The 13335-nt window shown below is 41.2% G+C and overlaps 1 protein-coding gene across 4 annotated transcripts in view; it reads right to left on the reverse strand.

Moving 5' to 3' along the window:
- ST7 (suppression of tumorigenicity 7) overlaps positions 1–13335 on the reverse strand; it is a 90618-nt gene that overhangs the window by 35021 nt on the left and 42262 nt on the right. For all 4 annotated transcript variants that reach the window (XM_075274265.1, XM_075274264.1, XM_075274268.1 and 1 more), the window contains exon 3: positions 8600–8759. In XM_075274265.1, coding sequence (XP_075130366.1) covers positions 8600–8759 — 160 coding nt within the window. The remainder of the gene's footprint in view (positions 1–8599; positions 8760–13335) is intronic.

The following is a 13335-nucleotide window of genomic DNA, read 5'->3' on the forward strand; positions in this document are numbered from 1 at the left end:
TGTGAGGCAGCCGCCTCAGGGCGGCAGTTTGGGAGGGGGCGGCAGCCACGGGACTTTTTTTTTTTTTTTTAACCTAAAACAGTATTAAAGTTAAAGGACCTTTGATGATGTCATCAAAGGTCCTTTTGAAATTCGGCATCTATCCAGGGTCTGCGTTAGAAGGGGGGGGGCTGCTGATCGCTGTTTGTAAAAGTTTCCCTGCACACATCAGCTTGCTGTGCCATCCCTCCCCCTCAGAGTGTGAGGGGAGAAGTCTCTTGCGATGTCACAGCTTACTCCACTGCCAGGCAGAGCTGCACAGGACTTTCCTCCATGTCCAGCAATTCAGCCAAAGGTAAGTATATATTCTTGGATAAAATATGTGTATATGTGTTTTCATTATGTGTCTTATATACTGTGTGAGTCCCGTATGTGTGTAGATAGGTGTGTGTGTTGTATATGAATGTATCTGTGTGAGTAGATGGGTATATAATGTAAGTATATACAACTCTCTCTCTTTACTGGTATGTTATAAAAACGGGATGGGGGGGGGGTGTCCTTTAAAGAATGAGTAGCAGTGGCCCCCTGCAACCACTATTATACTCCACAGCGGCTATGGAGCACAATAGAGTTGGGCGGGCAACTATGGGGCGGGCCGCTGTGGGACATAATATATATAGATGCACACCTTCCCACTGCTACCTGATGCGGACGATCAAAAGAAAAACCGGTCAGTCCGGAGGGGGTGGGACTACTTTTGATCGACCGCCTCAGGCAGCAGAGGGGCTAGGTTCACCACTGATACCAGGAAAGCTAACAGTGCACTGATTTCAGTGCTCTGTCGGCTCCCTAGCGGTATAGAATACCGCACATCGATTAGGACATGAAAGGTCCTCTTTGATGTATCTGTATTACTGAGCTTTATTCACCTTATTTCGCCTCTGAATGTTCCCTCTGGCTGGTCACGTAATCTGCAGAGTAACCCACCAATTCCCACACCATCACTTTTACTACACACATCTATGAGAATCTGGACATTCTGTTCTCATGAACTTTTTGCTTAGTGTGTGAATTGTCAGGTCAGTAGGCTACTCACCTGACCAACCAGGGGGACTACCTGAGGGCTGAAAAAGGTGAATGAAGCGCCTGGTGAGTGAGTGCATTGTACACTTTACACTAGTATGCCATGTACCATTGTAATATATATTGCTAGAGCAGGGTTTAAATTTAGCATCTAACAATGATGGAAGTGTTATTAAATGGCACAAAACTATCTGTGGGTTCACCAGTCCAAGACAGGCACAAGTGAATAATGCATCTAAACAGTTTATTGTTGTTTTGACCGTTTTTGTTATATACTTTATTACCCTATATAAATTACTTTTTATTATAAAACAGGCTGTAACGTTCACCTAACAGAGCTGTTGCTAAGGGGAGTCTGTACACAGTTATATTATAAAAACGCAGAGATGACGCTTTTACCAAAAGGGAGGATCACTTTGTGGATTCATCTTCAGTTTTGTACCACCTAGAAAAATGGTTCTGGTATCATAAGAGAAAGATTTTCAGCTTTCATATGCCAGACTTTAATAACTAGCTCTAACAGAATCACTAATATAAGAGATATCACCAATTAAAAACACATTAGGGAATGTGATTTTATATGCAGCATGATCTGCTACATATTAAGTTGAAATCCCCAACTGTGGGGGGCGTGGCCTGACCGAGTAAGATGGCGGACGCATCTCTGTGAAGCTCCGACTAGTGTGAACCAGAAGGCCGCTATAACAGCAGATACCAGTCGCCAAAATGGTGAGAACAGGCAGAGATAGATCCAGAGACCCTCCGAGCACGCCTAAGACTCTGAAACTGCACGGAGACCTGCAGCGTTTTGCCAGAAAGAAGACCTCCGTTTCACCCAGGCCTTCTCCCAAGATGGCGCCGGCGTCCTCGGCCGCACGGGACATCATGGGAGACTCAGATGGAGAAAGCGAGACGGAGGGGGCTCCGACTGATGAGGGTGAAGTACTACTTACTCGTACTTTTTTTCAGAAAACACTGGCCAGTGCACTTTCGCCAATATTACTTGAATTGAAGGAGATGCGAGCAGACATGGTAACAGCCGGTCTCAGGCTAACTGCCTTGGAGAAAGCATATACCTCTGTGCAATCACATGCAGACTCTGTAAATGACCATCTTAGGTATCATGGAGATTTATTGGATAAATCAATGTCGCTCATTGAAGATCAAGAGAACAGGAGTAGAAGGCGTAATATTAGATTGAAGGACTTACCTGAGTCGGTTGAGGCGGACTCCCTCCACCAGGTGGCGATGTCCTTGTTTTCGGATCTTTTGGGCCCTGAACGCGCCGAGAAAATAGTGATAGAAAGGATTCACCGAGCAGTGCGTCCAAAACCCCGTCAAGGTGAGCCCCCACGGGACGTTATATGCGGCCTTCTGTCGTATGTTGATACTAGTGCTATATTGACCGCGGCTCGAGAGAAAGACCGCATGGAAATAGAAGGACATGAGATCTCCATTTTTCAAGATGTGGCGCCTTCTATTTTGGCTAAGAGGAGATTGCTGAGACCCTTGCTGGAAGTGCTCCGTGCTAGGGGAATCAAGTATGCTTGGCTGTATCCTTTTGGTCTAGCTATACTACATGGTAATAAGCGTGTTACTGTTCATTCACCTGTTGACCTCCCACAAGTTTGGACTTTGCTAGACATAGATCCATTAGAGATTCCATCATGGCTACCATCTAGCAATCTGGACTTACCACCTCAATTACCTCCTCTGGATCTGGGAGCTCAAAAACACCGTACTCCGAAAGCAAGGAAAAATATTTTGAAACATAGGCAGAGCCTACTATGAGAATCCTACACCCCATTGTTCCTGTGAGTGCCTACTATCTCCATCCACATTGGACATATTTTGAACTGTGGGATACTAGAATACTGGTTCAAACCTTCATACGTAATGGAACCTTAGTTCCTTTTGGTTCCTAGACATTAGGAATTTGTTTTTTCCTTCAATTGTGCTCATCATAGTTTGCTGAGATTCGAATTTGCTATATGCCTTATATAGTTTAAAATAATGCACTGTTCTCTGTTGAGTTCTCGCCTAGCTTATAGTTTTCTTTTTTTGACACATGTGTACCGACTGAATAAGTATCTTTATTCACATTTTCTTTCCACTGGATAATGGCGGCTGCCTGAGTTCACGTCCGATCAGGATATATTTTGACCCCTGAGTTTGTTACGATCTGCTGTAATTTGATTGTAGTAGTGTACAAAACTACTCATAGTTCATTTTACTTATTGATAGTAGTGTCCTACAAAACTGCTTTATTGCGAAATTTGTTTGTTGCAATTTCTCTAACCCCTATATCTCTCTAACCCCCTTTCAAGACTACCCTCCTCCCCTCTTATCCCTTTTTTTTTTTCTACATTTCTTTCTCCCCCCCCCCCCCCTTTTTTTTTTTATTTTGTATTTCTTTATTAGGAATTAAAGAGGGCTCAATCCCATTGCCATGGCTCCTTGTGTCGACGCCAGGAAGCCAGCTCTAAATTCTTCGATGCCATCGTTTAAGTTCACATCCTTTAATGTGAATGGACTTAATTCGCCGAACAGACGTCATTGGCTTCTGAGTATGGCGAAGAAGCTAGATGCAGATGTCCTGTTCTTGCAGGAAACGCACTATAAGCAAGGTAACATTCCTAAATTGCCTAAATCACCTTATGACCAATGGTATTACTCTTGCCACTCTTCTTCTTCTTCAAAAGGAGTAGCAATAGCAATTAAACACACCCTACCATTTACCTGTAAACAACAGTTGAGAGATGCTGAGGGTAGATTTATCTTTATCAAAGGAGTGTTAGCGTCTAGACCTGTCACTTTCGCATCTATCTACACTCCAAATACTTCTCAAGCCCAATGGCTTTCTGCCACTTTGCAAACCCTTTCTCAATTTATGGAAGGTGATGTAGTACTCGGCGGAGATATAAATGTAACTTTAGATCCTTTATTAGATTCCTCCTCTGGGAAGTCGCATTTGTCATATAAGGTACTGGGTTGTATCCAAAAACAGTTACAAAATCTGAACTTGATTGACTCATGGAGATCCCTGCACCCCACTCAGAAGGATTATTCTTTCTTCTCTTTCCCTCACCAGACGTACCAACGTTTAGACTATATTTTTTGTTCCAAGTCCTTGTTGCCTATGGTGACACATTCTTCCATCTCATGCATTAGCGTCTCTGATCATGCCCCGATCTCGACTACTATACGACTCCCTGAAATGACACCGAGAGCCTGGAATTGGAGACTTAATGAAACATTGCTAAGCCACAGGGAAGTCAGGGACTCTGTAGCAACAGCGTTAAGTGACTTTTTTGTTAGAAATGAAACTCCTGAGACCCCCCCCTTCCTTATCCTGGGAAGCCCATAAATCCTTTGTTAGAGGACTTTTGATCGCTAAAGCCACTGCAAAAAAGAAAGAAAAACAACAGACAGTGGACTCCCTCTTGTCCCAAATTTATATACTAGAGAGGCTACATAAACGTTCGTCAGCTACGGCTTCACATGCTGATCTAATAGCACTGCGAGAAAAGTTGAAAGCGGTTCTGAACCAATCTTCGGCTAAACAACTCCTTTATTCTAAGGTGAAATTGTATTCACATGGAAATAAAGGAGGTAAGCTTATGTCAGCTATGCTAAAAAAGGAGAGAGCGAAATCCTATATAGCTTCTATAAGAAATTCTGCTGGAACACTAGATAGTGACACTGAGAATATAGCTAAATCATTCCATTCTTATTACTCTGCCTTGTATAACTTGGGACAAGAGGAGTCTACGTTGCCCTTACAGGAAAAACAACACAAAATACAGGAGTTTAAGTCATTTAACTCTTCCGAAATTGACAGAGGAAGAATGTTCCTCTCTTCTTGCCCCCATATCTGAAGAGGAAGTCTGGAAGACTATTCGTAGTTTTCCAGCAGGCAAAAGCCCCGGACCCGATGGGCTCCCGATTTTGTACTATACCACCTTTCAAGCTCAGCTTCTTCCCCCTCTTACTAGGTTTTGTAATGCCTTATTAGAAGGACGCCCCATGCAGAGACAAACACAAGAAGCCCATATAACTTTAATTCATAAAGAGGGCAGAGATCCGACGTCTTGTAGTAACTATAGACCTATATCTCTACTGAATAATGATTTGAAAATTTGGGCAAAGTTGCTTGCTTTGCGGTTCAGAGATGTCATGCCCAAACTCCTTCATTGCGAACAGTCAGGTTTTGTAAAGGGTAGGGAGGGGAAAGACAATACTATTAGTCTTCTCCATGCCATAGATTTGGCCCAGTCCACTCGGTCTCCTTTAGTACTACTTGGAGTTGATGCGGAAAAAGCATTTGACCGAGTGGACTGGACCTATATGGAAGCTTCATTAAAGGCTTTTGGCTTTCCTTCACGACTTGTTACAGCTGTATTTACGTTATACTCCCAACCCCATGCCAGGATTAAAGTTAATGGTGCCCTCTCAGATTATTTTAACATATCCAATGGTACGAGGCAGGGTTGCCCCCTGTCCCCATCCCTATTCATACTAACGCTGGAGACAATGCTGCAAGCAGTAAGGCAACACCCTGATATTCATGGTTTCCATGCATATGGCAAAACAGTGTCGTCTGTAGCATTTGCAGACGATGTTCTGTTTCTAGTTTCAAATCCAGAAGTTGGTCTCCCAGTACTCACAGATATATTACATTATTATGGCTCTCTATCCAACTATAGGATCAATGTCTCTAAATCAGAGATACTGAACATCTCTCTGCCTCAAAGCGAAGCATCCATATTAGAAGCCTCCTCTCCATATCTGTGGAAACGACAAACAATAAAATACTTAGGTGTTAACCTCCCTAGTTCTTTAGACTTGGTTTATGAAAAAAACTATGTCCCTTTGCTTGTAGAGATCAAGCGTCTTCTCAAATCTTATGACTTCCCGTACCTGTCCTGGCTAGGCAGGAGAAACCTTCTCCAAACGTATATCTTACCTAAGATACTTTACCTTATACAGATGTTGCCTATATCTCCGCCGACATCCTACTTTCTCTCCTTGAAAAGAATGTTCACTGCTTTCATTTGGTCCCATAGGCCTCCGAGACTAGCTTATCAGACACTGGTTAGGAATAAATCTGAAGGTGGCATAGCCGCCCCTGACGTGCTGAAATATTATAACGCCATTCAGTTAAACAGGTGGCTTTCTTATCTCTCCCCCATTGAAAGATGATACATGTTCGACTTGGTCTAAAGGTGTGCATGGCACAAATTTTCTTAGGTATTTATGGACTGTAGACGCAAATACCCTGAAAAAGCAAAATTTTGACCCTTTACTAAAAGGGCCATGCGAAACCTGGCTTCGACACAAGGTAGCTCTCTTCTCCCCCCTCCCCCTTAACACCAGCTATTGTAATACCTTATATAGTTTTGCCACATGGCACACACAATATGGATTTTTGGAATCTGTTGGAGGGACTTACGCTGCGAGATTTGATAGAAAATGGAAAACCACTTTCTTTTCATAAGCTACAATCTTTATTGATGCCAAAACGTTTGAATTTTTTTACACTATGCGCACTTCCAAATGATTATTCAGAAACTTACATTGGACGCTCCCTCTAAGAGGGCGCTAACACCATTTGAAACTATATTAAACTCTGCTGATCCCATAAAACGTTCTATCTCGAAGTATAAGTCCATTCTCTACAATTCTAGCTCCCCTTCCAAACCTCTCTATATCTCCTCTTGGGAGAAAGAATTAAATGTTAAATTGACAGAGGAAGATACAGCTTTGATCCTCAGAAACTCCAATGGTTTTTCTACATGCGTAAGGCAGCAAGAACTGCATTTTAAAGTTCTTTCTCGTTGGTATAAAACACCAGAATGGCTTCGACATAGGAAACTTTCTGACACTGACTTATGCTGGAGATGTAAAAAACAAACGGGATCCATGCTTCATATCTGGTGGACATGTGACCTCATACAGGTCTACTGGAAAGATATTCAGTCCCAGATCAATCGCATTTTGAAGTCGAATTATGTGCTGACTCCAGAATTTGTTCTCTTGTCGAAGCCATTATCCCCAGGTGTTAAATTGAAAGAAAATCTTTTGACTCATCTTGTAGAAGGAGCTAAACAATTGATACCGCTCTATTGGTTGAAATCTGACATTCCATCTGTAGCTTTGTGGCTCGAAAAAATGCATCAAATCGCTAGATTTGAAGAACTAATCAGTTGGAAGGAGAGATCCCATGACAAATATCTCAAAATTTGGGCACCCTGGTGGAAATCCCTTTCGCTCTGATTTTGTTGGATGTATTTACGCTGTCATGATATATCCCCATTCTGTCATCCTAAACCCTTTTCTTTACTTCCCTCTCTCTTCCCCCACCCATCTCCCCTCCCCCCAGTTTATGTTTGGTGTGTGCTCATTGTGGGACACATCTTGACTTTATTGCTAGTTTTCTGATTCTTACCGTAATGAAGCAGACATGGACGCAACTAGGCTGTATATTGTCTTTATTGTTTTCTTATATCTACATGAAAACGACTTAACGGCTTATTCCATCCTTACCTTACATGGTTTTGTACGTAATTTTTTGTAACTAATCTGTTTGAATTGTTACTACTTATCTTGTACTGTTCATAAGAGATGTAAAATACATAAAAAATTTCAATAAAATAAGATTTAAAAGAAAAGAAAAGAAATCCCCAACTGTGAAAGCTGAGAATATCATCTTCCTTATGATACCAGAATCATTTAGGTGCTACCATCTGAAATAAAACCATAGATACAGATGTTTGAAGTGACTATCCACCTAAAAGCTTTAGCTCTATGTACTACATTGAGTACATGTGTATGGACAGACTCTTGACAAGGCTTAGTAAGTGCATCGATAATTGGAACTATTAAAAAAGTTCTTATAGATTAAAAAAAAAAAAGTATATTACCATGAAGTACACACACACTTTACACAATAATCAACCCCTCCAAAAAAACAACAAAAAAAACACCACAACATAATATAAGTGTCATTGAATTGGGAGTAACGCTAGGCTCACACTAGCATTCAAGTTTCCAACCCTCGGGTCCCCATGGACACCTGAAAAAGGGAAACCCTAAGTGGAATGGATAGCAGAGTCTCATACGGAGACTCAAACACGAGTGTGAACCTAGCGTTACACTGTTCAACGGTCCTTCAAAAAAAATAAATAAAATATATATATATATATATATATATATATATATATATATATATATATATATATATATATATATATATATATATAATTATATATATATATATATATATATATATATAATAATAATGTTAATTTGCAGAAATGTACCTTTGCAAACATTAAATTTCCACTCTGTCATCTTAAATCAGCATTGATTAAACAGATGTCTATTATAAAAGTCTTTGTGACACCATTTAGATATTTAATCCATGGAGTACTTAACGTGTGTAAAAATAGGAGTCTGCAGCCAGTGGCATATTTTGTACATGTGGGAAATATTTCATTAAACCATATACAATATTAAGCTACAAGCCCGATCATACCTGAAACACTCTGTCGACTAGAATCAGCATCCCCGTTACTTGTGTTCGAGTTACTTGGTGTGCTATTGTCCACTCCTCCCAACAGAGGGCGTAAGTGACTTACAGAGACTTGCTCAATAAATGATGTTCCATACTTTCGAAAATACCACCATTCAAATATCTAAAAAAGGACAAAAATAAAAAAAAAAAAAATAAGATATTAAAAGTAGCAAATAGTGATTTAGGCCTTATTCATAGATCTTATTTGTAATGCGAGTACAGCCATATTTTATACAGATGGAATTTCGGACACATTCATTTTAAATTTAATTATTCACATGTTTTTCACAGTCTAAAGAAAACAAAGACATGCTCTACTTTGATCTGTTTTTACTGATCACAGACACCTAATAAAATCTCTTGTTGCGTGAAAAATAATTGACAGCATACAGAAGTGATCACAGTTTCAGTTTTTTCACTTATCAAACTCAATAAAGTATAGAATTTTTTTTTTTTAAGAATGGTTACATTTTTACACATTTGAAAAGATGGATGAACCACTTAGACAACACAACCATACAATAAAAAAAAATAAATAAATAAAATTATATTATATATAGATATACTGTATATGACAGCACAAGTACATGGGGAAAAAAACAAAATAGAAAAACATGTAAATAATGTTTGGAGTTCAGCTCTGAAATGGAAGGCCTTGTGAACGCAGCTATAACATTGTAATGTGATTTAGTTGATGTTTTACCAACCTCCATGGAGCAGTCCAGTGTCTTGCTGCTTTACTGAAGCAGCATTGGGTTTCCCTTTGCATACGAGCAGATTGGAGGATATTGTCAAATGATACATTAGCACAAAAAGGGGCCGTCCTAACTGGACAACCTATTATTTTCTGCCCTGCTTACAGACTCTGCAGCTGTCTTTGTTTTCACATTTCAATAGCAAGCTGCATCTAATACTACACAGAAGCAGCTCTGGTTTTACACCATTCACTGCATACCTTTAAGCCATCAACCAAATGAACAAGGGAATATTGGGTCCTAAAAGAGGTAGATCATCTGATGTGTGTTCAGGACTCCCAACAAATGATGAATCCAAATACCCAATCATTTTGTCCTCAGATTAACCACTGCAAGGAGTGTCTGGCAGCAACTTTCACCCCTCTTAGTTTACTAGAAATCCACTGCTGGCCAAGTGTGAACATGTATCTGGGTAAAATAGGAATCAGCGGACAGTAATCTGTGTAAGAGCTGCTTACACCCTGCATGTAGTACACTGCCATTACAAGCACTGCCATAACTGCAAAGAAAGCTGCAGTGTCCTCATGATCCAACCCAGAGATGAACAACTTGTAGCTCAAGGGCCACTCATGGCTATCAATGTTATTCTAAGCAGACCTAGTCAACACAATACAGTAATGCTTGTCCACTTCCTGACATGGTTATCAGAAAAATGCTTTTTTTTTTTTTGACAAAGAGAAGAAAGTGCTATAATTAGACAGGAGGTCAGTTCTTACCTGTACTGGTCATAGGTATTAAAGAGGACCGTTTACTAGCTCCAACAAGTCCAGTTCTTTACATCATTTAAAGGGACTCTACCATTAAAAACCTTTTTTTCCTCGTAGACACAAAAGAATAGCCTTAAGAAAGGCTATTCTTCTCCGCACCGCCGTTCGGTATAAATCCCGGATTTCGTCGGTATGCAAAAGTTCTTTCGCAGCACTGGGGGCATCCCCAATGCTGTGAGAGAACACAATACTGTGTAAGCGGCCATTTTCTTGTTGCCGGCGGGCATGCGCAGTTAGCTTTGCCCTAAGCCCAATACCTAGAAGTTTGAAGCCAACCCCCAGAAGAAGACAGGTGAAGACTGCTTTCCTGAAGAAGATGGAGGCAGCGCTGGAGAGTTCTCTTGCAGCATTGGGGAAGCCCCCGATGCTGTTTGAGCACTGGGGCCCGCCCCCAGTGCTGGGAGAGAACTCGTTTGCATACCGGCAAAAAACTAGATTTTAAGCGAACAGTAGGGCGAGAAGAATAGCCCTTTTTAAGGCTATTCTGTCATGTCAACAAGGGGGGAGGTTTTTAATGGTAGAATCCCTATAATAGCGGCTGCTCCCAAGATTCTGACACAGTTAGAATTCTCTCTCCACTGTTTCCAAGAAATCAATGTTAGTTTTGGTGGCTGATATACAACCCGTGTTTCTCTGAAAATAAGACAGGGTCTTCTATTTATTGTCTCTGAAAAAAGGGCTAGGGCTTATTTTGGGGTTAGTTCTTATTTTTGAGGCACAGGAGCAAATCAGAATCTTTTCTGAATTGCTCTGGACAAACCTTGTAAACTAGTTAGTAAATGTAACCCTCAATTACATTCACAATGTGTGGGTCTTAAACCAACTTTCTGGCACTCTCTCTACACACTTTCTATGGCAGTGGCACTGTCCCCTCTGCCATCTACTCTCCTTTTCACTAAGGGAGAGGTGCTGTAGTAGGAGTTGCTGCGTCTGGGGGAGCAGGCAGGGGTAGCACTTGATGGCTGGTCACGTAGATAGCCAAGCCCACAGCATAGTAGTGGCACTTAGCAGGGCAAAATCCACACCCGCCCTCTGCGTCAGAAAGTAGCAGGCCACTTATCCAGGACGGTTGGAGCTATGGTAAGCCTATTCTCAGTCTCCATTACATTATGCATCGCTGAACACAGACACTAACTAGGGCTTATTTTTGGAGAAACCGGGTATTTAGGCTCTGTACTGTTAGGAGGACGTTGTCACGCAGGAGCAGACAAGGGGTGCGATTATGAGCTCAGACATTGGATGTCTCAGATTGGAGCTCTGTTCAGCGTTTTATGTAATTTACTTTATTAACATAACTTCCTTTCTTATATAAAATAGGCTGTAATATTTTCCTTAGCAACCCTCTAACTGAACTGTTACAATACAAAAGTATTTGGACTTTCTGTAGTAAATATGCAGAGATGAAACATTTTCCAGAGGGGATATGGTCACTTCAAATGGCTGTATCTCTGGTTTTATACACCTAGAAAAATGGTTCTAGTATTCAAAGAAAACTATAAAAGAACCGGAGAGATCATTACTTAAGAATACAGTTGGGAATGTGAACTCAATATGCAGCAGTTAACCAGTGATAGCTAATTATTTTATAGTTCGTACTTCAACTCTTGGCAGTATATGAAATCTGAGAAGCTCAGCTGATGCCAGAACCATTTTTCTAGTTGGTATAAAATCGGAGATACAGCTGTTTGAAGGAGACTATCCATCTTTGGAAAAATGTTTTAGCTCTATATACTACATTGAGTACATGTGTATGGACAGACTTCTGGCAATGCTTAGTAAGAGCATCGATAATTGTAACTTTACAGCCCATTTTCTTTTAAAATGACATTTGATAAATTAATAAAGTATGGTATGTTACAAAAAAGTTGACCACACACTTACTTACACAATACCAAAAGATAAAAATAAAGTAATGAAATGGGAGTTAAATGGATACGACCACAAAAGCAGAAACTTTTTATGGTCTGGGACTTATCAGGAACCCAGCCTTGATTTTCTTATTGTAGCTGGGTTATCAGGCAGGGACACTACATGTATCAGGAGACGTCCTGGCCACGATAAGGAAATCAAAGCCGATTTTTTGACCTTAGAAAGTTCTTGCATCCATGGTCGTATCCACTGGCAACTGATCAAGACAAAAACTTGTGACCACTACACTCACCGGCCACTTTATTAGATACACTTGTCCAACTGCTCGTTAACACTTAATTTCTAATCAGCCAATCACATGGCGGCAACTCAGTGCATTTAGGCATGTAGACATGGTCAAGACAATCTCCTGCAGTTCAAACCGAGCATCAGTATGGGGAAGAAAGGTGATTTGAGTGCCTTTGAACGTGGCATGGTTGTTGGTGCCAGAAGGGCTGGTCTGAGTATTTCAGAAACTGCTGATCTACTGGGATTTTCAAGCACAACCATTTCTAGGGTTTACAGAGAATGGTCCGAAAAAGAAAAAACATCCAGTGAGCGGCAGTTCTGTGGGCGGAAATGCGTTGTTGATGCCAGAGGTCAGAGGAGAATGGCCAGACTGGTTCGAGCTGATAGAAAGGCAACAGTGACTCAAATAGCCACCCGTTACAACCAAGGTAGCCAGAAGAGCACCTCTGAACGCACAGTACGTCCAACTTTGAGGCAGATGGGCTACAGCAGCAGAAGACCACACCGGGTGCCACTCCTTTCAGCTAAGAACAGGAAACTGAGGCTACAATTTGCACAAGCTCATCGACATTGGATAATTGAAGATTGGAAAAACGTTGCCTGGTCTGATGAGTCTCGATTTCTGCTGCGACATTCGGATGGTAAGGTCAGAATTTGGCGTCAACAACATGAAAGCATGGATCCATCCTGCCTTGTATCAACGGTTCAGGCTGGTGGTGGTGGTGTCATGGTGTGGGGAATATTTTCTTGGCACTCTTTGGGCCCCTTGGTACCAATTGAGCATCGTTGCAACGCCAAAGCCTACCTGACTATTGTTGCTGACCATGTCCATCCCTTTATGACCACAATGTACCCAACATCTGATGGCTACTTTCAGCAGGATAATGCGCCATGTCATAAAGCTGGAATCATCTCAGACTGGTTTCTTGAACATGACAATGAGTTCACTGTACTCCAATGGCCTCCACAGTCACCAGATCTCAATCCAATAGAGCATCTTTGGGATGTGGTGGAACGG

Source organism: Leptodactylus fuscus, chromosome 5, assembly GCF_031893055.1.
Source record: "Leptodactylus fuscus isolate aLepFus1 chromosome 5, aLepFus1.hap2, whole genome shotgun sequence".
NCBI classification, from domain to species: domain Eukaryota; kingdom Metazoa; phylum Chordata; class Amphibia; order Anura; family Leptodactylidae; genus Leptodactylus; species Leptodactylus fuscus.